Source organism: Rana temporaria, chromosome 6 (genome assembly GCF_905171775.1).
Source record: "Rana temporaria chromosome 6, aRanTem1.1, whole genome shotgun sequence".
Lineage (NCBI taxonomy): Eukaryota > Metazoa > Chordata > Amphibia > Anura > Ranidae > Rana > Rana temporaria.
In genome coordinates this window covers 104,197,994-104,224,065 of record NC_053494.1, presented here as the reverse complement: position 1 = coordinate 104,224,065, position 26,072 = coordinate 104,197,994, and the positions used below count along the sequence as shown (strand labels likewise).

At 44.7% G+C, this 26,072-nt stretch overlaps 1 protein-coding gene across 1 annotated transcript in view; it reads left to right on the top strand.

The window, feature by feature from the left end:
• The first annotated feature begins 18,875 nt into the window (after positions 1-18,875).
• RFTN2 (raftlin family member 2) overlaps positions 18,876-26,072 on the top strand; it is a 47,100-nt gene continuing 39,903 nt past the window's right edge. Inside the window, exon 1 of the mRNA XM_040357097.1 lies at positions 18,876-19,344. Coding sequence (XP_040213031.1) covers positions 19,206-19,344 — 139 coding nt within the window. The 5' untranslated portion in view covers positions 18,876-19,205. The remainder of the gene's footprint in view (positions 19,345-26,072) is intronic.

Genomic DNA, 26,072 nt, shown 5'->3' with positions numbered 1-26,072 from the left:
TCGCATTCAATCAGCGTTGGTAGGAGTATTTCTGTATTCCCACTGATGGGGGAAGCAATGAATCCTTTCGCCCTCTTGCCGCTGGACTCTATGCGGCCTGAGCAGGTGTTTAAGATGTAGGGTTATGATGGTCCCTTTACCCCAAAGGCTTTGAAGAATTTAGGTCTTGCTAGGGACCGGTTGTTTTGGTCGTCGATGATGGCATACATTTTTACTGCCCTTTCTGGTAGTCCCTCTGGATAGGCCTTGATTAGGCATATTCGGGCACAACATTTCTCACCCCGGCCCTCTCCACATACTTCCAAACATGAGCAGGAAACAGCGGCGGCTGTGTTAGCGTAGTTCTGGGGCTCCCCGCCATGACTTTGAGTGGGAATGGTGGTGACGGCAGTTGGTGAGTCTCTGGGCAGTGGAACTGGGTGCATAGCTGAGGCATGTCTTTCACTATGACACTCCTCACACTTGATGATGGATTTACAGTCCTTAGCCATGTGCTCCAATGAAGCGCATCTTCACATCTGAAACATACCCCAAGCTCGCTGAGGAACTTCTTGTGCTCCTGTATGGTTTTGGATCTAAACCCCCTGCATTTGTTCAGTGAGTGTGTTTTTTATGAATGGGACATTCACGATTGAAGGACTTGTCTCCTGATGAGGTATTGTACTGTTTACCCGTGGGTGCTGCAGAAGACGGTAGGTTAGTCTTTCTAACACTCACGTTGCTCTTAAAGTCTCTGTGTTTATGCATGACACTTTCATACCTTGATGATGGTGTCGCTGAAGCTGTAGCGTTGAACTCCAGGAAATCTGGGACTGTTCATCAATGAATCTGCAGAAATGAATAAATGGGGGAAAGGTGATGTCATGCACCCTTTTGTACCTTGAGACTGATGTCGCCCACTTTTCTTGCAGACTGTATGGTAGTTTCACGACAATTGGGTTCACTCCATGGGCTGTATCCAGGTAGCACAGCCCGATCAGACGAGGGTCTCTTTTGGCAAGCTCTAGTTCCATGAGCAGGTCGCTCAAATCCTGAAGCTTATGGACGTCCTTAAGATTGATCTTTACGACATTCTGCAGTCTCTTGAATAGGGCCTTCTCTATTGCTTCTGCACTGCCAAAGGTACGTTCGAGTCTCTGCCAGGCGGCAGCGAGACCTGCTTCTGCTTGTCCCACATAGACAGTTCTGAGGCTCTTGATGTGATCTGTGTGATCTAGTTTCTTGGCAATGGGAGATACGGAGTTCCGATTTATATTTAGCAAGCAGCACCATGGCGTCTCTTTGTATGTCTATTAATTCTGCCTTGCTCAGTTCTGAAAGGGCTTCATCATTATTAATTTGTTTTAGAAAGGTTATATACCTTGTGGACAGTCTCTTGTATCCTTCATGGGCTGTGTTCAGCCGCCTGATGGCAGCTTGTAACCTTGTGGTATCACCAGAGGATTTAAGTCCTGACATGAGGGAGGAAACTCGTTCCCGTAGCTCTTCCAGGTTATCGCATAGCTCGTCTTTTGTGGTTTGATAGTTTTCCCTGACCTTTATTGTCGGTTTGAGGGAGCGTCTTGGTCGCACGACTTGGTCTGCTGGAAGTGTGGGTTCTGGTTCCTGTTCTTCGTAGTGATCAGTATCAGGCTGCATTAGCTTAGTTTCATCACTGGGGAACTGTGCGAGGTCCTTTCCGTCCATTTTGATTTAAGGTGCGCTGTCTCTTTAAGAAAATAAACCTTTGTATTGGGGGCTGAAAATTGCAGTGCGCTGCGCTGGGGCACTCTGGCAAGGTTCCTTAGGTGTGATTTGTGGGGTTAGGTTAGAGAGGGACCCCGCGTGCGTTAACAATTCTGCTATGCGAGCAAAGGTTGATATGGTATATAAGAAAACGGCTTGATGAGTTGTGGAGGACTTCCAGGCGACAGTAAAGATACTGTGGACACACGGTGCTTGCCCTTAGACTTGTGGAACATGCACTGTAGCCGGGCAGATTCGATGCAGGTGGGTCTGTTGCCAGGGAGATTCCTGAGTGTGGTAACTCTGAGGGAATCTGTGGCTGGGGTGTGGACATTAAGGCAGTTTTTGACTGTTCTGTCCCTACATGAAGGCGAATGAAGGTATAACTGATAATAGCTGTGTGACTTCCTACCTTCGTATCCAAGCAGTGGGGGAGACTGTACCTGCAGATGCTCGGGTTAGATGGATCCAGACTTAGACATGAGGATGAAATCAACGTGGGTTTATTCAATCCAGATAAAGCAATAAACGGTGATACAATACTGTTCTGTAGTAGTGGTATCAATGCTGTCTTGTAGGTATCTATCCTGAGGCTAACTGCTGGTCAAAAACTGATGCCTTCTCAAGCCCGAAAAATGTGCAGTGTCTAGTCACACAGCCATTAGCACTGCCGATGGCTGCCCCCACGTGATAAGGCCAGTCCTGCTTGAGTCCATGCCCCCCCATGGAAAAAACTTTACTAACAAGAACAGAGGCGTGCGGCATGCAAATTCTGGCTAGCAGATGGCAGCAGTACAAAAGATGCATGAAAACAACATGGTGAAAGAAAGATTGATAATGCAATATACAAATAACTATGAGGAGAACAGCACAACAACAAATTATTCCAATAATGATCGAAAACAAGTCATCAAATCTCACAAAAGATGTACATGACTATAATAAATGGTAAACGAAGGTTAGCTCGACATGTTTCGCGGAGACCGCTTCTTCGGGAGCTAGTAAAGAAAAAACAGACCAGTCATTGGTTTAATAATATAGCAATACATGAAGGAAAAAAGGGGGGGGGGAAGGGAGGAAAAAGGAGAGGGGGGAGGGAAACGGGAGAAAAGGATTTAGGTAGTGATGGTAAATAATTAGTAAGATCTGAACTCCAATAGGGGTAAATAAAAAGTGATAGAAAATTATTTATGTATATAAAAAACTTATAGCAGTCCCTACTTATCTGACGGCCACTGGGTGGTAAGAAATGGCAAGACAGGCTGGATGCATCAAGATGGTTTTAAAACCATCTCAAGTGAAAAAGTTGTAGCGTAAAACTTAAGAGGTAAACCTGAATAGGGTATAACCAGGCAAATTACTGAAGGGCTTGTGTCATTGATGTGATATGTATTGGGAGTGATCAGAAAAATGTTTGCTAAGCTAAGTATATTGCAGACAGTAATGGATAAGACAGACAGTGCATGAGGCATTGAGAAAGTACATACCACAAAGAAAGCCGTAGTGAACAGTAGGGAAGTCCGTGGGTATAATATAATTCAGGACTTGGCACTGTTTTATTGTAGATACCCACAGTCCATCCTGTGTTTGGTGATCTAGTCCCATATTTTTCTCTTAGACAAGCAATTTCAATGACCTATAGCATGCTTACTTCACCTGGTGCAGGTTTTCAGGTTGCCATATATCGTTAAATGTTAGCAGGACTTACAGATTTTTTTTTTTTTTTTAATAAACATTTTATTGAAAGTTTTCAACAATACAGCAATATCCAAAACATAAATATGTCAGTCATATTTCAAATGAAATCTTATCAGGAACTTATAGTATTAAGTAACCATAACAGAAAATTATGTCATGTAAGTTAAGTTAAGTCAATGACATTGGTATCTTATACATGGGTCAAGTCCTAATAACAAGAGTTAAATTTGTGAATATTGAAACCCACATTGACAGGCGAGTGTGAAACACCGTGGCTCTGAGTTGAGCATTCGTGACAGGAGCCCACCTCTGCCCTACCCACCCCTTAACGGGGACATTATGTGGGCAGCGCAGAGCGGGGAAGGGAAAGAAGAGAGAAAAAAAAAAGGGGGTGAAGAAGGTACCTAGCTAATAAATCTAGGAGACTGACTGCGCAGGCGCCGTGAAGAGCCAAGTCCTATTTCGGGAAGCGTGACGTGCCATAGCCGGCCGTCAATCATGTTACTCCCTCTTCATAGGAACGCTTACTCCCCGAGGGAGTCTGAAACTTAACTAATGGATTAAACTGTGAGTACAGCGAAAACAATAAAAATAAAGGCATACTGTAGCTGACGCTAGTATGTTGGATGGCATGGTAGACAAAAAAACTTTTTTTTTTTAGGGTGAACCCCCGCTTTAAAGTGCAACAATAAAAGTGAAATATTCCTTTTAATTTCGTACCTAGGGGGGGGGGGGGGTTGTATAATATGCCTGTAAATTAGCGTGTGTTTCCCATGGGTATAACTGTCTCTGCACAAAATGACATTCTGATGGAAAAAAAGTCATTTAAAAATCACTCGCGGCTATAATGAATTGTCGGCTCCCGTCAATTCAGAGAAAATTCATTCATAAAAAAAAGCGTGGGGGTCCCCCAAAATTCAATTACCAGGCCCTTCAGGTCTGGTATGGATATTAAGGGGAACCCCGCCATCAAAAAAAAAATGACATGGGATTCCCCCAAAATATCCATACCAGGCCCTTCAGGTCTGGTATGGATTTTAAGGGGAACTCCACCCTAAATTTAAAAATGGCGTGGAGTTCCCCCAAAAATCCACACCAGACCCCTTATCCGAGCACGCAACCTGGCCGGCCCCAGGAAAAGAGGGGGGGGAAAAAGAGCGCCCCCCCCTCCTGAACCGTACCAGGCCACATGCCCTCAACATAGGGAGGATGCTTTGGGGTCCCCCTTTGGGGACACACAGATCAATCTAAATAGTTTTCCATTAGCATTTTACTGTGTACAACCCAAATTTTTAGGGATCTTGGACTTTGGGGTCCATTTACTAAAGGCAAATCCGCTTTGCACTACAAGTGGACAAGCAAGGAAGAAAAGAACAAAAAAAATAAAAATATTTGCTTCTACATGATTGGATATTAAAATCATCAGTGCTTCCCCTCAGATTTTCAGCGACTACACTTGTACTGCAGAGTGGCTTTGCCTTTACTAAACCCAAAACTACCTAATCATTTGGGGTGTACACAGCAAAGTGCTGGAGTGCAATTTGCTTAATGGGGACACTAGTTAGATTGACCTGTGTGTCCCCAAGAAAAGACATTGGTAGGGTTTTAACCTCACTACTGTTCAGCTGTGTGACAGGAAGTGAAGCCAATTTTAAGAAAAGGGACACAAAGCCCAACCCAAAAACACAAGCAGGGGGGTTCTAACACTCACTTGGTTTCCCTCAAACACCCACAATTAGAATAGGATTGCCTTGTGCTAGATTTAAGCACAGTGCTGTAAATCAGCACTTCAAGCCTGTCTGCCAATACCCCCCCAACAAGCCATGTTTGCAGGTTTTCCTTAATCTTGCACATGTGCTTTAAAGTGGAGTTCCACCCATTTTTTTATGTTTGTCTGTGCTGCATGCTCTAATCTCATAGTGTTCAGAATGGACAATTTTTATTTAATTTGTTGCTTGTAAATACCTTTATTTTGTAGTCCTTCATTACTTCCTCCTCCTTATTTGCCTAGGCTATTTGCAAGGGTTTCTTGGATAGGCATCATGTTTCCCAGTAGTCCTTGCAAACCTGACTGAAACCTATTACATTGCTTGTGCACTGAGCATGTGCGAGATATGCAAAGCTGAAATCCAGGAAGTCATACAGTCTGGCTTCATGATGTCCACACTTAAGATGGCCATGGTCTATTTCTAGATTATAAACTATCTAAATGCTGTAACAACCTAACAAAACGGACCTTAGTTTACAGACTAACTTTACTAGAATACATTAAGCTTGTGTATTACAGGGGTATTTATATTTAAAAAGTGAAATTGTGGGTGGAACTCCCCTTTAAAAGACAGTCTGGACAGCAATTCTTGATAAGATAAAATCAAAAAACATGTCCTGTCGGGGGTACTTGAGGACTGAGGCTGAGAACCACTGCAGTAAAAAAGAAAAAATTAATACTTACCGCTCTGTATTTTTCCTTTCCTGGTGACTGTCCATGGCAGCACACAATCCATGCATATGCTATCATGAAGGGACCAGGAAAGGAACTTCGAGACAAAATCACACCTGTTTTGTTAGGCCAATCAGCCTATTTCAGCTGCAGCTGTCAAAATCTGTAGCATGAAAAAGTAACAAAAAACTAACTTTAAAATTTGAAAGTAATTTTATTGGTCAACAAAACAGGACTTTGAAAAAAGAGCAAGGAAAGCAAAAACAACCAAAAATCAAACAAAAATAAATAAATAATATAAAAAATAAAAACAAACAGAGGTTCATTTGAGACAGTAAACATATGGTTTATGCAATGGAAATTAACAGGAGATTAAAAGGCCCACATACATCTATTAACTAGTTGCCGACCAGCCGCCATCATTCTATGGTGGCAGGTCGGCTCTCCTGGGCGAGAGCCTGTAGCTATACGTCGGCTCTTTTAGTGGCCACTAGGGGCGCGTCCGTGACTCCCGTGTGGGTGCCCGGCGGGTGCGATCGCCGCCGGGCACCCGCGATTGCTCGTTACAAAGCGGGGAACGGGAGCTGTGTGTGTAAACACACAGCTCCCGGTCCTGTCAGGGGGGGAAATGCTGATCCTCTGTTCATACAATGTATGAACAGAAGATCAGTGTTTCCCCTAGTGAGGCCACCCCCCCCCCCACAGTAGGAATACACCCAGGGACATACTTAACCCCTTCCCCGCCCCCTAGTGTTAACCCCTTCACTGCCAGTGGCATTTTTATAGTAATCCAATGCATTTTTATAGCACTGATCGCTATAAAAATGCCAATGGTCCCAAAAATGTGTCAAAAGTGTCCGAAGTGTCCGCCATAATGTCGCAGTACCGAAAAAAAAATCACTGATCGCCGCCATTACTAGTAAAAAATATATATTAATAAAAATGACATAAAAATACCCCCTATTTTGTAAACGCTATAACTTTTGCGCAAACCAATCAATAAACGCTTATTGCGATTTTTTTTTTACGAAAAATATGTAGAAGAATACGTATTGTCCTAAACTGAGGAAAAAAACGTTTTTTTATATATTTTTGGGGGATATTTATTACAGCAAAAAGTAAAAAATATTCATTTTTTTTTAAATTGTCGCTGTATTTTTGTTTATAGCGCAAAAAATAAAAACCGCAGAGGTGATCAAATACCACCAAAAGAAAGCTCTATTTGTGGGAAAAAAAGGACGCCAATTTTGTTTGGGAGCCACGTCGCACGACCGCGCAATTGTCTGTTAAAGAGACGCAGTCCCGAATCGCAAAAAGTGCTCTGGTCTTTGGGCAGCAATATGGTCCGGGGGTTAAGTGGTTAAGGATTGAAACATTAATTAGTAACAACATCTTGAGAAAGATTTAGCAAAATAATGCAGCACAGACAATTGCATCAAAGTGAACACCCTAAAAACAGACATTGACAACCTCACAAATATTTCAGGCAAAAAGACTAGATATGGTGTAATACCGCTTTAAGTCTTTATTCCACAAGCTGCATATTGATATAATTAACAGCATATATTAAAAGGTTGTTTAAAGGGGGGCGTGGCCACGGCATGGACGTGTGAGGACGTGTTTGTGAGGAGCACCCACAGCAGCTCTCTCTGGGGTTTTTTCGGCCCGCAATCATGCCATCTAAGCAGCGGAAGCCTTCGCCACAGCCACAGCGATCTTCCCGGCACCGATCCGGCTCGCTGGACTTGTATTTCACGGAGCGGGGACACGCTCCCGGGACTCCCAAGATGGCGCCGGCCAGCAGGTACAAGGCCTCACACGCGGTCTCCCCTATTCCTTCCGCCCTCTCCTTCTCCCTCGCTTCATCCCCCCACCTCCCCTGCCAGCCTGGCCAGCTCCATGCCTCCAGCAGCACCGCTGAGTGAGATGGTAGGAGATGCAGATCTTCGAGCCCATATTCTGGCTCTCCCCACGAAAGCTGACCTAGAACTGTTTGCTGGCAGGGTCGAGAAGGCCCTCAGACAGGACATTGAGGCCTTGCAGGCGGCCACTGCTCATATTGGGGGTAGAGTAGAAGACCTAGAAGCACAGTGGGATGTGGTTGCTCCGGCTCTACAGTCTCTCCATGAACACTGCAAGAGACAGGACCGCAGGATTGATGCCCTGATTGACCAAATGGATGACTTTGAGAACAGAAGCCGTAGGGTCAATATCCGCATCAGGGGCTTGCCTGAAGCCACAGGCCCCAGGGATATAGTGCCCTCCTTACAGGGCCTCTTTAAACAGGTTCTCGGCCGAGACGCTCCTGATCGCATTGAGATTGATCGGGCACATAGGGCGCTGCGCCCACCGTCTGATGACCCTGATAATCCACGGGACATTATCTGCAAACTGCATAAATACTCCCTGAAGGAGAGCATAATGGCTCAGAGGTGTGCACCATGTGGACTTTGATGGGGCTCAGTTGTCCTTTTTTACTGACCTCTCTAGACGTACCCTGATGCAACGCCGTGCCCTGAAGCCGTTACTTGCTGCCCTACAAGATGCTCAGCTAACTTACAGATGGGGCTTCCCTTTCCAGCTCTCAGTGACCAAAGATGGCCGCCAAATTATATTACGCACCGTGGATGAACTGCCACAATTTCTACAGAAACTGGGCCTCCCAGCCATTGATGTTACGGACTGGAAGTCCGCTCCTGAGATTCCCCTGCCCATGCAATCGCAACCTTGGCGTACTGCCCGTCGTAAGGGTCGCAACAGGTGTCGCTTCAGGGTGGACTCTCCCCAAGATGCTTCAGCTCCTCGGCCCCCATCTCCCTCCCAGAGGGGGACCTGAAGAACCCCTCGAGCCATGGTTGGCTGTGAACTGTTTGCCAGGTTTTTCTTTTTTGCGCCCATGTTGAGAGCACTGTTATTAATATTTTATTATGTTCGGTTTTTGCACTTTGATACTGCTGTGGTGTATTTCTGTACTGGGCTGAGGCGCCCTTGTGGTCCCTATGCCCCTCTGATGATGTGCGGCGGGCTCCCTCTTTATGGGCGGGCTCGCACCTCATGCTGCGCTTCTTCCCCCACATAGGCCGACTCCTCTGAGTGATGTCCCATGCTTGGGATTCCGGGTTGCTCGCTGGCCCTCTCCCCACACCGGCTCGCCGGCTGGGTGAGGGTCCCCGACCAATCGGATTTGGATGCCTCGGGAGGTCTCTGAAACGTCTCCCTTATGGAGGCTGTTATGTGTTGTGTTTTGTTCTTGTTTTTCTTGTTCTCATGTTTTCCCTTCTTTTTTGTCATCAATGTTTTTTTTCAGTACTCATTGCATTTCGGCTCAGATTGCTGCAGGTCTCTCCCTCCTCCTGGCTGGGGGGAGGGGGCTCTCCGAACATCTACCCTATGGCTTCCCTGAAGGTGGTTTCCTATAACATCCGCGGGCTGGGATCCCCCAACAAGCGCAGTAAGTTGTGGCTCGAGACTAAACGCCTGGGGGCACATGTTCTTTTTTTGCAGGAGACACACTTTCGCACTGACTCGGTCCCCCGTCTGCCCACGCACCTCTACTCTCAATGGTTCTTTAGCAACTCACCTCGCTCTAAGTCTAGTGGGGTCGCTATAGCTTTGCACAAAAACTGCCCTTTTGTTTTGTCCGACCAGTTAACTGATCCAAATGGTAGATTTGTTTTCTTTAAGGGGAACATCATGGGTCGTAGGTTCACTTTTGCAACCGCGTACGCACCGAATTCTGGTCAGCTCACCTTCCTGGACTCCCTCTTGGACTCCCTTTCCCACTTCCGGGAGGGTCAGCTGATTCTAGGGGGAGATTTTAATGTTAACCCTGATCCTGCAGTGGATACGTCCTCAGGACGATCTGCCCACTCCTTTGCTTTCCTAAAACGCTTTCGGAAGACCTTACAAACTCACCATCTTGTGGATTGCTGGATAGTGCTCCACCCGAGGGTGAAAGATTTTAGCTACTATTCAGCAACCCATGCTGTTTACACCCAGATAGATCTACTGCTGATGGACCAGTTTACCCTGGACTCATTGTCCGGTGCGTCGATTGGTTCCATTACCATGTTAGATCATGCCCTGGTGTCCCTCTCTATACACCCACTGGTTTCTGGTGCTAAGTCTTGGACTTGGCGCCTGAATGAGAATATCTTAGACGATGACGTAGCCCTCAAAAGCATTTCCGACACTATTACTCATTATTTCTCAGAAAATGCCTCCGTGGAGGTGGGGGCGGCGTCGATTTGGGAGGGGCACAAGGCGGTAGTGCTAGGGGAGCTTATATCACAGGGAGCGCGGTTAAAAAAGGCGTGGGAGGGAGACCTTCAATCCCTGTTGCGGGAAATACAACTTGCGGAAGTCGAACATAAGAGACACCTAACTCCGGAGTTGACGGCCAGCCTTGAGGCCCTCCGCCTGGAGCGTGCTACTTTGCTAGACTTTGCCTCGTTCACCCTGACCAAACGGGGTTCATTGCTGGATGAGAGGCGAGGGATAACTGGAACCGGGCCATTCAGCTGATTCAGTGGGTACAGATGCAGGCTGAGCATCCACCCTGTCTCCTCCTATCCACTGACGCCGAAAAGGCATTTGACAGGGTGGATTGTATGTATCTTCGGGCAGTATTGTCTAGATTGGGACTTGGCCCGAAAATGCTTTCTTGGGTCTCCTCATTGTATAGTAGTCCAGAGGCCCGTGTTAAGGTCAATGGTACTCTCTCTGATTCTTTCCCTATTGGGAATGGGACAAGACAGGGCTGCCCGTTGTCACCTCTTATTTTTGCTCTCACTCTGGAGCCTCTGCTTAGTAGGATACGTTCTAACCCTGACATTAAGAGCCTTTGCGTCGGCTCTCATGAACACAAGCTCTCCGCATACCCGGGTGATGTCCTCTTTTATGTAGCAAACCCCCTGATCTCCCTCCCCAACATTATGATGGAACTACGGACTTTCGGCTCCCTTTCTAATTTCAACATTTATTTTGCTAATGGTGTGCTACCCACATGAAATATTTGGGGGTCTATCTTACCCCCCTTTATTCCCAATTATATGCTAGTAACTACACTCAATTGCTTTCCACTATTAAGGCGGACTTACACCGTTGGGACAGAGAAGTATTCTCTTGGATGGGCCGAGTCAGTGTGTTAAAGATGAATGTGCTCCCCCGCATTTTGTTTTTTCTCCAAATGGTGCCTATCTCTTTACCTAGGTCTTTTTTCTTAAGCCTAAACAGTGCATTTTTTCGCTACATTTGGCAGGGTCGAAGCCCCCGTTTGGCCCTCCATACCCTGCAGAGACCCAAGCGACTGGGGGGTATGGGTGTTCCTGACATACGTAAGTACTATGAGGCTATTGCCCTTGAGCGGATCTTGGATTGGCACCATGGAGTGCCCTCTAAGCTGTGGGTCCCCTTTGGAGAAGGCCGCAATTTATCCCATGCTCCTTGGCTTCCCCAGACACAGAGAGGTCGGTCGACCCATGTCTCCCAAATGTCCATTCATGCCCTGAAATTGTGGGATACTATGAATAAGACGGGATACCTTGCCCCCCCCTTTTCCCCTGGTTTCTACTGGGGGAGCACCCATCTTTTTTCCGTTCCTGGACAGCAGACGGCGAGCTGCGTTGTGGCAGATTTTTCCAGGATCGGGGCCTGCTCACCCTGGAGGAGCTTCAGGCCCAATATGGGGGGTTCCCAATGGATAGCTGGAGGTATGGGCAGCTTCAACATTTCGCACAGGGTCTGCCACATGCCATACGCTCCCCCACATCTGCTACCCCTTTAGAGAGGCTATGCATGTCCCCTTCCACCATCCCCCGTGCTATATCTATACTTTATGGCCTATTGCAGGACCAAGGTTCCCTTGGGAGACTGCTTATATCCGGGAGTGGGAGAGAGACTTGCAGCATACGTTCACTGATACCCAGCTCAGCCAATTGTACCGCCTCACTCATTCAGCTCTGCAGGAAAATGGGTTTAAGGTTTTAACCAGATGGTACAGGGTTCCTACTAGACTTAAGCAAATTTACCCAATGACCTCGGATGCATGTAGGCGGGAATGTGGCCATAGGGGTTCCTTTTTACATATCTGGTGGGAATGCCCTAAGTTACGCCTTTTTTGGCAAGATATTAGATCCCAAATTAATACCATCCTTGATATAGACCTGCCAGACTCCCCTATGGGTTTCCTTCTGCACGTCCCCACCAACCCCCCGTGGCCTATACCGGAAGTCTGTGCTACCGCACCTCTTGAATGCAGCTAGGAGGTTAATTCCCATTTTTTGGAAAACCAGCCGGTTCCCGTCCCGTTCGGACTGGATTCGGTTGGTGAACAATGTCAGATCCGCGGAGGAGTGGATGGCGAGGTATAAGGATGAATATGACAAATGGTATGGGGTCTGGGCTACCTGGATTCACTACGTTGGCGAGGTGGCCACAGCTGCACCTTTTTTGTCTTTTTTTCGTTGAACCAATGAACATTCGACCAAATCTGCAGACAGATTGTTTTGATGATTATGAGTACATTCTTTTATTAATTTAAAAAAAAAATTCCCTTCTGTTTTTATCGTTTTATTCTATGGTTATCCCTTTTTTTGTGTGTTTTTTATTTACCTGTCTGACCCAAGATGACCCACCTATTTCCGGACCTCTTCGCTTAGCGGAGTGATTGGGGACAACTTCCAGGGCCGGCCTTTGGGGTGTGCGAGCTGTGCGGCCACACAGGGCGCCATGGGCAACAGGGGCACCGTGCGGCCATCACAGCTCGCAGAATGTAAGTCGCAGTCAGTTGCTCACATGATCACATGGGACCCGATGGTACCAATGTACCAGGCGGCACTTTCAGTGGGGTGGCGAATGGCACAATGTCTTGGGGGCGCCACAGGATTAGTGAAGATGGGGGGGCGCCACAGGATTAGCTCGCACAGGGCGCCTGAACACCTAAGGCCGGCCCTGACTACTTCAATCTGTTTTGGTTTTTATGTATATCTAACTTTGAGATTGCAACCTCCGTCCCTTTTATCCTGTCTGTTGGGCGGTTAATTGGGCCCTTTGTCTTTTGTAATGCCTAAATGTATGGTTGGACAGCATTGCATGTTTTTCTCCATCTTTTTGTTTCTGCTGTTGTTCAATGGAAAACTTTTTCTATATGAATAAATAAGGATTATATAACAAAAAAAGGTTGTTTAAACAACCAGCAAACACCGGGCTGGTTCCTGGCTCATAGTGGGATATCTTTGCATGTGTCAGTCCTGTCCACCATGGATAGACACCGCTCTGCTACCACACACTGGAGCTCAGCAGGAACGCAGCGCAGTGTAATGCCGTGAAGTGACGCCCTGACGTTTCGTCCTTCCGACTTCCTCTGAGGGCATGGGCATGCTCAGATCAACATAAATGCAGCTAGCAGAAAATAAGGCAAAGCCCTGTCCAAAATGAATCACATCATCCAGGATGCTACAAAATTAGAGATGGGACAAACACCCCCTGGTCCGGGTGGGCAAACAAAGAGCATAACATGGGCAAAAGTTATACCATAAATACCATTGCAGTCTATGGGAATTAACTTGTTAATTTTGCTAGACCCCACTTGGCTGCCTTATCTTATAGTAATTGGCCTTAAAATGGGTATGGGGGCCCAGGTCCCACCTAAGGGACATACAGTACCTGCCGCCGTTATTGTACTTTCAGCGTGATCTCATCACTCTGGTTCTCGGCGACAGGGTACTGTAAATCTTGTGCGGCCTCCATGATGGAGGGGGGGGGGACATGCAATGTATGGGCACAGGCAGTACTGGGTAGAATGGCAGAGGCTCAGAGGCAGAGCTGTCTGGCTGTAGCGGAGGCGGAGCGGTACATCAGAGGCAGACTGGTGGACGGTAACAATGTGACCGCAGGTACACAGACAGGTCACACTCACTGCCAGTGGCACTGTGATTATCAGGGGCGCGCAGGGGATGTTTTCTTTCCTTCCTCTATATCTCCACCGCTGCTGTGCCAGCGCCTCTAACACTGTACAGAGGGAATCTAGAGTGGAGCGGCTGCCTGTTGAGTTAGTTGTTGAGAGGGAGTAGGATCACCGGTGGCCGGGCGCCCTGGGTGGTAGTGCCCCCGCCACTCTCCAGTGCGCCCTAGGCGGCTGCCTAGTGGTAGCACCGGCCCTGACTCCAAGGCAAATTTTAATCACTTCCGTACTGTAGGATGTGATATGACGTCCTGGACTTCAGTGGGGGATATCTGAATGATGGGTGCAGCTACAGGCAACATTCAGATATCCTTTTTTACAGGCGCCGATTGTTCGCACCATAAGAATGATCATAGTGGCAGTTCTGCCACTTGATCGTTCTTACAGGCGGCGGGAGGGGACATCCCCCCTCCCATCGCCATCCGGTGCTTCTCCGGGCTCTCCCGTGCCATCAGGGGCCTGGAGAACGAATCGTCCGCCGCCGAATGAGGAGCATAGAGATTTAAAAACATAAACATAAAAAAAAGCTGCAATAGCGGCTGAAAGCATGAGATCAGTGTTTTTTTCCCCCCCAATCTCATGCTTTCCAGCCTGGAGGACAGATGTGGGGTCTTATTGACCCCGCCTCTCTCCATAAAGAGGACCTGTCACACACTAGCCCTATTAAAAGGGATGTTTACGTTCCTTGTAATAGGAATAAAAGTGGTAAAAAAAAAAGTGCAAAACTAAAAAAATTACGTAAAAAAAAATAAAAAAAATTATAGTGCCCCTGTCCCTAGTAGCTCGCACTTAGAAGCGAACGCGCATGTAAGTCCCGCCCACATATGTAAACGCCGTTCAAACCACACATGTGAGGTATTGATGACGTGCGAGAGCAATAATTTTAGCACTAGACCTCCTCTGTAACTCTAAACTGGTAACCTGTAAAAAAATATTCAAGCGTTGCCTATGGAGATTTTTAAATCCCGAAGTTTGGCGCCATTCCATGAGTGTTTGCAATATTAAAGCGTGACAAGTTAGGTATCTATTTACTCGGTGTAACATCATCTTTCTCATTATCCCAAAAAATTGGGCTAACTTTACTGTTTTGTTATTTTTAAATTCATGAAACGGCTTTTTTTTTGGCAAAAAAAAGGCATTTTAAAAATTATTGGGCAAATACCATTGGAGATGAAACGTTGCAATGACCGCCACTTTATTCCCTAGGGTGTCTTCTAAAAAAAAAATATATATATATATATATATATATATAATGTTTGGGGTTCTGAGTAATTTTCTTGTAAAAAAAATTATGATTTTTACATGAAGAGAAGTTCCAGAATAGGCGTGGTATGGAACTGGTTAAATAAAACACCGCCATGGGTTTTAGTTATACTGATCATGAAGGGGAACTCCGCACCAAATTTCCCCCAAAAATTGTAAGGGTGAACACCTTGGCCGAAAAAACGGCGTGGGGGTTCCCCCAAAATCCATACCAAACCCTTATCCGAGCACGCCGCCTGGTCAGACAGGAATGGCGGTGGGGACGAGCGGGCGCCCCCCCCCCCCTCCTGAGCCGTACCAGACCACATGCCCTCAACATGGGGGGGTGGGTGCTTGCGCCCCCCACCCCAAAGCACTCTTGTCCATATGTCAATGGGGACAAGTGCCTCTTCCCGACAACCCTGGCCATTGGTTGTCAGGGTCTGCGAGGGGGGGGCTTATTGGAATCTGGGAGCCCCCTTTAATAAGGTGGCCCCCAGATACCGGCCCCCCACCCTATGTGAATGAGTATGGGGTAACTTGTACTCCTACCCATTCACCTGAGGGAAAAATGTCTAATCTGTGACATGCCCACCCGGTGGAACTCTACGTTGGCCATGCTTCAGCGGCTGCACACGCAGCAGAGGGCCATCAATGAGTATCTGTGCCAATATGGCAGCAGAACTGGGTCAGGGGAGCTTGTTTTTTTTCCCACGCCAGTGGGCCTTGATCAGGGATGCATGCACTGTCCTGTCACCATTTGAGGAGGCCACAAGGATGGTGAGCAGTGACAGTGCATGCATCAGTGAGACTGTCCCTCTTATTCAATTGTTGGAGCACACGCAGGGCCCTTGAGGCAGAACAGAGGGAGGAAGAGGAGGACTTCCTTACCTCTCAAAGCCCCCTTTATCCAGACAGCATGGGCGTCCGCTCCATAGGGAATTGCCAGGGAGAGCCAGGAGCAGGGCCGAACTGGCCCTAGGGCCGCTTTAAGCGGTGACTGCAGCGCTCCCCTCCTTCTGTCCTCCGGTGCTCGTATCGTATGTCATGGAGCTGGGTCTGTGTGCAAGGTCCCGCCCCCCTAGTTCGGCTCGTCTTATAGTCTTTTAGTGTTCCGCCTATCACACGAGCTGAACTAGAGGGGACGGGACCTTGCACACAGACCCAGCTCCGTGACATACGATACGAGCGCCGAAGGACAGAGAGAGGGGATCACCTTTTGAGATTGTTTACCAGGCCTGTGCTTTGTTTGTTCCAACATCTGTTGCCACAGGTAACACTAGACTATTTTCTGATGTGTTTTTAGCAAGTCTGGAAACGCAAAGCAAACACAACACAGAGTTGTAGCCTACAGCATAGTTTCTAGTTGTCCCTTATTTAGAGTGCCTGTCCCTCTTCTGGAATCAAATCCATTTGTCCCTCATTCCAAAAGGTTCCTCTTTTAGACTTGAAATAAATATACTGTCAATATAGTGTAGTGTTTCAGTCAAGGGAAAGGGGTTCTGTGTAATGTAAAGGGACACAGTGGTGCAGGGTGCTGTGTAATGTAAAGGGGTCCAGAACTGTGGGGTGATGTGTAATGTAAAGGGGTCCAGAGCTGTGGGGTGCTGTGTAATGTAAAGGGGTCAAGAGCTGTGGGGTGCTGTGTAATGTAAAGGGGTCAAGAGCTGTGAGGTGCTGTGTAATGTTAAGGGGTCCAGAGGTGCAGTTGTGGAGAGGGGGTATATATTGAAAGATGCAGGGGGCACAGTGGGGTGTTTTTACATTTTAACGTGGGGAGGGGCGCTTTTAACCACCGCTACCGGTCGAAGAAAGGGTAAAATGCGACTGTGTATCGCCGCTGCCGAAGCGCCCCCCTCTGAAAAAATGTCAGCGGACGCCCATGCCAGACAGTGTTCCTGCTTGCCCGCCTATCACACAGGAAGAGGTCGAGGAGGAGGAGGATTGTGTCAGCATGGAGGTGGAGCCTAGAACTCGGCATCAGCAGCAGTCTTCAAGGGATCAATTACAGTCCCAAGGAACCCATGTTTTTGACTTGTGTATATATATATATATATATATATATAAATATATATAAATATATATATATATATATATATATATGATGCTTTCTGCATTGTTTGGTGATTTACTAAGTGAGACATGCAGTATTGTCTGTATATCTTGTTATACAAATTCCATAAATGTTCTTCTGTAAAAAGAAAGAAATAAAAAAAGGGGTAACACTTACCAGCTTTATGCCACTATATTGCACAGAAATGTTGCTTTTATTTTCTTCTAGCAGTCCCTGGCAGTGCTGTAGGCTTCTCCCCTCATTGGGGTGCCTCCTGTAGGAAGCCAGGTGCTAAGGTGCCCCCAGCAGGTCCCGCACCAAGCTGTTTAAGTCCATAGAAAAGCACAGAACCCCTCCTCACAGGCTTTTGGTCCCACTGCCCTCAGTTTCCCCTGGAAATTAGGGGAATAATGCTGGAGCCAATGCTGGTGACATGTAGTCAGGTAAGTGTTTTGGGATAGGATGGGGTAGACAGGTAGTGGGGTGTTTTTACCTTAGTGCAGAGAATGTAATAGGGTAAAAAGCATTTAGACTTTAGTACTACTTTCAAGCTTTGAGAATAAAAGCAAGAAGCTGAGGGATTGCCATGCACATCTACTTCAGATTCTGGCTGATCCAGTCCAAATTTTCATTTAGCATATTTACAGTACAATATGAGCACTGCTGATCTCTTTTGCAGTTGCTACTTGTCTAAATGCATACAATCAAACCATGGCTGGACTTCCTGATAGTGACAAAAGTGAACCATGTCTACATAATGTACTGTATTTGATTTACTAAAGGCAAAAATACTGTTCATTGTGCAAGGGAATTTTCACCAGAGCTCAGTGTATGAAGTATTGCTCTGCTGACTTCCATCATCCAATCATGTGCAAGCAAAACATTTTTTTTTAATGCACCACATTTGTTTTAGTAAATCACCCGCAGACGTGTACTGTAACAGCTAAATGAAGATTCCATCTGAAGCCCATGTGACAGCGTGACAACACTAGAACATTACTGGGAGACAGGACATAGGGGGTTATTTACAAAAGGAAAATCCACTTTGCACTACAAGTGCACTTTCAAGTGCAGTCGCTGTATGACTGAGGGGGACATGCAAGGAAAATAGAAAACAGCATTTTTGCTTGCACATGATTGCATGATAAAATCAGCAGAGCTTCCCCTCATTTCAGAGCTTCCCCTCAGATCTACAGCGATCTACAGCGACTGCACTTCCAAGTGCACTTGCAGTGCACTTGTAGTGCAAAGTGGATTTGCTTTTAGTAAATCAACCCCTATAGTAATGTCAGCCTATAACAGGAAGTACCCGAAGAAAAACCTTATTGGTAGGATCGCCAAGTAATTTTTTAATAAAAGCTGCAGTTCAAAAAAAATGGAAAATTACTTTTGAAATTACATTTGCACCTTAAAGGTTATTTAAGATTTTCGTGATTTGGTTTAAACTTTGGAAACTATAGTAATTTTGCTGTAAACCTTACTCCACATATTTATAGTGTTTACAGTAGTTTGTGTATATACTGGAATGTCAGGAATCTAGTTCAACACAATGTTTTTCCCATTGAAAGTTCCACGCACCTACTTTTACAAGAAAGCCAAATGCTTTATCTTACTTTTGCAAACATTTCAAAATCTGATATGACCAGCAACTGGTATGAGATCTCATCTGAATCAGAAGAGCAGTGTTCCTTATGTGAGTAGCTCACCAAAAAGTGTTCTCCTTTATATGTCAGCTCCTAATTGCCTTCCCAACTGCTAGCCAGAAGGGGAGGATACATAGAAGGACAAAGGACTATTGGTGTCTGCTGCATAGAAAAGGGATAGGGGGCTGGCTGCAATTTGACGTGGCATGAAAAGTCTTCGCTAAACTCTTTTCAGTGTCTGTGTAGCTGTATCTTAGAGCTCTGCCCCACCGCCTGCATGGGAAATAGGGCAAGCCCATGCTTCCAAATATGAACAGGCGTTATTCTCACAATCTAACATTTTCAACTATGGAAGATGAGTAATGAGACACTGAAGAGCTTTGATTCAAGGTGCCCATCTATATTTTCTTGTGTTAAACTTTGTTGAATGCAAACTTTGCCATGGGGTGTGGACTAAGGAAACTAGAAGATTCTGATGACAGCAGTCCTGGAAAAATATTCTCAACATTAAAAAGGCCACAAGTAGAGACAAAAACCAACCTGGCCTATGAATATGTGTTACTGGATTTTTCTTTAGAAGGTATGTACACTTCAATACAATCATAATTTAAATGCTGCAGTTCTTTACTGTTATTTACGTTACATATATTAACATTCTAGTTTGTAAATTACAATCCCCTGTTTGGTTTTCACTTTTCACTGACAGTTAAACACAAATGCTTGTTGTGTTTTAATATGTTTTGAAATATATATAATAAATTACATTTTGTGATCTATTCTAAGAGGGGCTTGTGTTCTTGGGTTTATTATTTTATTTGCATTTTTGTTATTTGTTATTTTATTTGTTTTTTTTTATATTTTTGAACTCTTATGTATATAGTATAAATCGTTGAGTCCACAATTAAGGTATTAATTTTTTCGTATTTATTATATTGTTTCCAACGGTTTGCTAAATATGAAATTCTTTATTATATGCTATAATAATAAAAGTTTTGTAAAAAAAATTTTAGCACGTGGAAATAATGAACTGTTTTGTATATCTGTGGCACTAAACAGAACATTCGGAATTCTGTGATATTTTTTCGCTTGTATACATCATAAAACATCCAGAGACAATTCTTAGCTATTTTCACTACTTAGAATATTTAAATCCTTAAAAACAAAGTCACTGCAAAGTAATTCATTGCAGTCTAAACAGAACAGCTTAAGAATAGACAGTGAAATATTGTGCATAGTTTAGGAACACATACAGAAGTGACAGTGAAAAACACACTTTCTTCCCTCGCTTTTCACTTCTTATTTATGCAAGGCATGCTTTGCGAGAGGCCTCTCGTCTCCAGGATGCCCAAGCAACGCAGTGAAATACCAGATCACAAAGTTGAAAACACAAATAAACAAGGCCAGATGGCTGCCCTCTGGGAACATAGGCCTCTCTGTTCTGTATACATTCTAAGACCTTCTATCGTGCCTTAACTGAAAATCCTAACTTTGTAGATTTACTTTCCCAGTACTTCCTAAAATATAATATAATCAACATCTCAAGCTATGATGATATAAGCATATTAAAAAAAACTTGTTAAAGTACGAATGTTGAAAGCCCTCTCATGTAGATATAACTCGCCATCAATTACATCAATTCGGTATTTTATTTTTTATTATGTAATGAGTACATTCTTTGTCTAAGTGCATCTTCTGGATCTAAAGTGTAACCTAAGGTTACCTAATTTACATTCCCAATGCATTCCTATTACCTAAACTGATGCTAAAAATTACTGTCTACAGCCAGAGTTTTCCTGTGGCTCCAGGCACTCAAACACAACAAGGGTGCTGTCAAAGGGTGATGTTCAGGAGTCAATCAATAAATGTCTTTGCCTTAACAAAGATATTGCCCTTTGATGGACCTCACCAGGTGATAGTCTTAGATTTGCTTTAGATTGATTATCAGTATTATAAATTTACATCAGTAACATCTTTGTTTTATAACATGTTAATACAGGCATTTTAAAGCAGTCAAACTAAGTGAAATTTGCATACTAAAATGGAAGTAACAAAACTGATTTAAATCCAAACAGGTCAATCTAAGATCACTTACTGTAGATTCACAGTGCAGATATCTACAAACTTTTGTTGGTTGGACCCAAGAAGTTTACTTTGAAGTTCAGTGGTCTCCCATGATACCTGTCACCCTTTCCCTCCACCCTCTTGCCCTTTTCTTACAGCCATTTTAATTGAGATTTTATCATTTAGATCTATTTGTGTGTTGCCCTACAAGGAAAAACAATAGGTTTACTGAAATGCCAACTGCTCCACTTGTCTATGTGTACAATTTTTCCACTTCCCCCTCACCCCTTTTGGCCATCGTTAGAGAAAAGATTGCTGCCTTTGTAAACTCCAAGTCACACCTTGTGATTAGCATAGTGCAGAGTACTCTCTCTCTGCTCAGGTAACACGTGGTGCCACTGGTTACCTGAGCATCCAAGTACCAGTGTGGTCTTGAGGGAAGCAAAGGAGTGTCAGATGCCCCCTATATTCAAAAGTACTGGGTATTTCCAAAACATTCCAATGGCCTAATAAAGCAGGGTGGGAGAGAAGGGAGATTGAGTATGTGCTGCTGGTGTGGCCAACACTGGCCTTGTTCAGATGGGTGCTGCTCTTGTGCTGCATGCAGTAGATGTTTTTTTTGGTGTCTGCATCTGCCCGCAGCTGCATGCAAGGAGCTAATAAAAGTGGATGCAGGTGCAGTGGTTGCATGGACACAGCCGCATGTGAAAATTTGGCAGCCATACAGGAGAAGTTAGGAGTGATAGGGGGCGCTATAGCCGTAGGCTAACTATAAGGTGTATCAGAAATAAGAGAGCATACACTAACTAAAATATATGCGCAAGTGTGAATAAATAAATGCAATTTAGGCCCTAACAGCAGGAACTGCGTGAGGTGATATATACAACAACTAGATCTTGAATACATAAAAATATATAGTGCCTATAACCATTTGATGGGTATAAATGTGAACACTATATATGTGAAACACAATATGAAAAAAAGTGCTCCCAAAACCAGAAAAACAAAACGAAAAAGCAAAAAAAGTCCAAAGAAAAAAATATATTATAGGCACTGTCCATGCACTCTTAGAGTGATAATTGGCATTCTCCCAAATGGCAACAAATCAGCTTGACAGAGAAGCATGCAATCTTCTTTGAATCATGTGCATATAATTAAATTCTTCCACCACTTAAGAGTTGACACCCGAGAAGTGCTGATAAAAATGGACTCTTACCAGAGCGATAGGGCTTGCTTAATTAAAAGAAAGCCAAAATCGCATAAGCAGAATAATGTCTGCAAACATATGGTGCGTCTTCCACTGGTGTCACAGGCTATCTCTCTCCAGGACATTAGGCAGATGGGACATGAAAAGGCAGAGAACAACTCATAGTGCAACCGGTTTATTATGATAAAAAATTTAAAAACAAAGTAGGGCCAAGTGGCCACTTACACTAACAAGTGCCCAACCCGGCACTAGGTCTGCAGGCTCAGATAAGGAGGCACCAGCCTCTACTTCCGTGTCGGCGCAAATCCGTCAGGTGTCCTCGCTAGCAGCCGAATGCGGGAGGGGGATCAAATTCAAAAGAGTGACCAGGCTACGCCGCCGACGATCGTTTCGTTAGTACGTCTTCAGGGGAGCTGCTTTTTGATATTTCATTTAATCATATATCCCACACTTTTAGTATAAAAAAATGTTTGCGCGAAAATCACTTCTCTATACAGGAGAAGTTGTCTATAATATATAGCTCCCAACTGTCCCTGATTTTGTGGGACTGTCCCTGATTTGGAACAAAGTCCCTCTGTCCCTCTTTCGTCCTCATTTGTCCCTCATTTTTGTCTGATCTATAGAGTTGTATATAAAATGCACTTTTTATCAAAAAGTGTCTCCCAGTGCTAAACCAAATTCTAAATGGCTGCATTTGTAAATGTCTAAAGCCAATGTAAAGGAATAGTAGTGGTAAAAAAAAGCACTTAGCAGCTTAACGTATCATTTTTTGTAAATCTCTCCTTTAAGGGGGCATGGCAGGGGGCATGCTCTATGCCTACATACTTTTGATAATAGGTGTCCCCCATTCCCATCTCAAAAAGTTGGGAGGTATGTATACTCACTTACATGGGCTGCCTCCACGCAGCTGGGGGCAGATGCAGATGGCAAAGCAGATGCCTCCTGCCCACAGTATAGGTGCCGCTGCCCATTTTAATGAGGCCTTAAAGTGGACCTGTTACTTTTCATGGCTAAAGAACAGGTCAGGAGTAGGCTTAATATCCTATATTAAAGATTTGCAAGACCACAACAGTTGGTATTTTCTGAGCACTGGAGATGATTGTTTAATTTTAGTTTTGTTCAGAGTGCTCATGTTGCTTGCTCACATAAAAAAAGAAAAATTAGCTAACTTGTAATGTTTACCAGTTACTAATGCTTAAAGTTTGCGATTAGTAGGATAAGGAGTAGTGTCCCTATTAGTAGAAGTAATTGTATCTCATCATTGGTATCAGTGGAAGAAAAAGTGCCCCCTTGTTGTAGTCAGTGGGAAAAATAGTGCCTCATATCAGTGGGAGGAATAAAGCCCTGAGGGCCGGATAAAGGCTAGCAAAGGGCCGCATCTGGCCCTCGGGCCACAGTTTGGAGACCCCTGGCATAAACAATCACAGCTCATTTGTGCATTGACCTCTGTGAATGGATATTGTTTATAATGCTTTTCCAAATGTCTCCTAACCATATTAATAGTCTGTGGTATTATTTACAAACTGTAAAAATCTGCCTAAAAGAACTGGCCAAAGTAATTTCTGAATAGCGCAAAACTGGTACATATCAAAAGTCTGTTTTTGCTGAAATTGCTGTACCAGACATTTAACTGTGGAGACTGGGTACTTTTCATACTTTTGCCAACAGCAGGAATAGTTTAAATGTTTGTAGGCCCTTCCATGACCCTGGCCAATGAGCCTGCCTGGGAGAAAGTTGATCATCAGATGGATTTTCCTGGCCGATCGTTTTTGTTTCCTCCACAAGACAACTGGCGCCTTCAGCTCTCCCCCTCCCTATATAGGCATAGACGCAAACATGCCAGCTCCCAATGCAGACTTAAATGTTTGAAGACCAATCTTTCATTAGCAAGCATGCACAACCTAATTTCTGTAGATGGCTTTACTCTGGGGAAGAGCTTGTAGTTTTTCCATTGGAAAAAGTGTGTTAGTAAAACATTCAGAAAAGCTCCTTCCTTTTCCTGTTTGTTTATTCTTACCAGAGTGTGTGCATGTGTCCACTTGAGATAAGGGATCAAGATACTAATCTAAGGAACTTAAATTCCTAAATTACCTTTTTAAAGAGTTTATAGAAATAAAGTCAAATATACATGTATATATTTAATTTATACGCATTTCCCCGATCTGTTCGACAGTCTCTAGAGTCCTTTGTGCTGTTGCTTCAGTTTTTAGATGCTCCACAAAAGAAAAACAAATACTGTTAAGCATTGCTTTCTATCCTGCTGCCATTTGCTACTCATTTGCCCCATAGCTACAGCTTCCAAAAAAAAAGAAGCTGTTTGCATCAGTTCCTTACATGATCAGTATTCACATTCTCCTGTATTTTCTTTTGGGCACCCTTGTGTGTTTAGGCAAAAAAAGAACGAATGCAAGCAGAACGTAGTACTTATATTTCAATCTTTAGCCAACAGTGGAGAATTGAAGGAATATATTTAAAGCAGACCTTCATTCTCCTCTATCATCTTCTATAATTTTCCTCCTCCTCCCCACTGTTAAGCCTTGTACACACGCATGGTTTTCTCGGCAAGAACCAGAAAGAAAACTGCTGGCAGAGCTTTCTTGCAGAGTAAACCGTGCGTGTGTACGAGGCTTTGAGGTTTCTCGTCAAGAAAACTGCCCAGAATCTAGACGAGAAAAATAGAGAACCTGTTCTCTATTTTCTCATTGTGCGATTCTCGGCAGTGTTTTCCTGCCGAGAAACCCCAGCGTGTATATACTTACCTCTCCATGGAAACCCGCGCATGTTTGAAATTACTTTGATGCATACGCTGTAGCTTCCAAGGCATAGGTAGGGTGAAGCAAGATGGCGGCGACGGCATTGAATGTGACGAGCGCATGCTCGTCGTAGTCGATTATGATTTCACCACGTTAGCACCATTCAAAAGAACGGCGGTTCTTGTGAATGATGTGTCTGTACACTCGGCCGGCAAGAGATTCTTGCCAGGAATCTCAGCAGGAAAAACAACGTTTTTTTTTCTGACGAGAATCTGGCCCGTGTGTACAGGGCTTTACGCAATTAAATATGATATGAAATAAAACATTTTTGGGGGGGGGGGGGTTAAGTACATTTTCTGTGGGACCTGGACCTGCACTTATAGTTTTTTTACCTAAGCAAAAATTGTGTCTCTCTTTGCCCTCCACACCCCCTTTCCCACATCCAAAGCCTCGTAAGCCCAGTACACACGGCCGGCAATCCCGTCAGGAAAAAAAACTGCGGTTTTCCTGACGGGTTTCCTGGCAAGCTTGCCTTGCAAAGCCATGTATAAAGACGGCCACTGAAAAGAACCACCGTTCTTTTGAATGGCAAGAACGCTGTGATGTCATCGACTACGACGAGCCGGTGTCTCGTCACATTCGATGCCGTTGCCGCCATCTTGCTACACCCCACACTAACCTTGTATGCTACCGTGCATGCGTCGAAGTGTTATCGAGCATGCGCGTTTTTTCACTGCATACAGACGACCGGTTTTCTCGGCACGAAACTCTCTGCTGGGAAACCCAGCGAGAAAACAGAGAGCAGGGTTCTCTATTTTCCCGTTGGGATTCCCGGCTGTTTTCCTGTTGGGAAAACTGCTAGGGAGTATACACACAGCCGGCCAAATACTCTCCTGGCAGTTTTCCTGCCGGGAAAACCAGTCGTGTGTACGAGGCTTTAGGCTAGCCATACATGCTTAATTGTCTTGTACAATTTTCCCTTAGCTATACCTTAAGATAGGGCCTGCCTAATTGGATACCATTGAAAGTTGTTGACCTCATATTAAATGGTTTTTGGTAAATCTAAAAGAAAATTATACCAGAAAGCTGAACATGTATGGCCAGCCTTAGAATATTGTCATCATAGATCCCATAGCAATTTTCACTGCTTATGCACTGGCCGATCTCCACTACACTGCACATGCACTGTGGCGCATCATCAGGGACTGGCTACAATAACCAGGAAGAGACAGCCAGCCCCTTGATGACATCTGATGAGAAGATGATAGCATGGACCTGGAGTGCTGA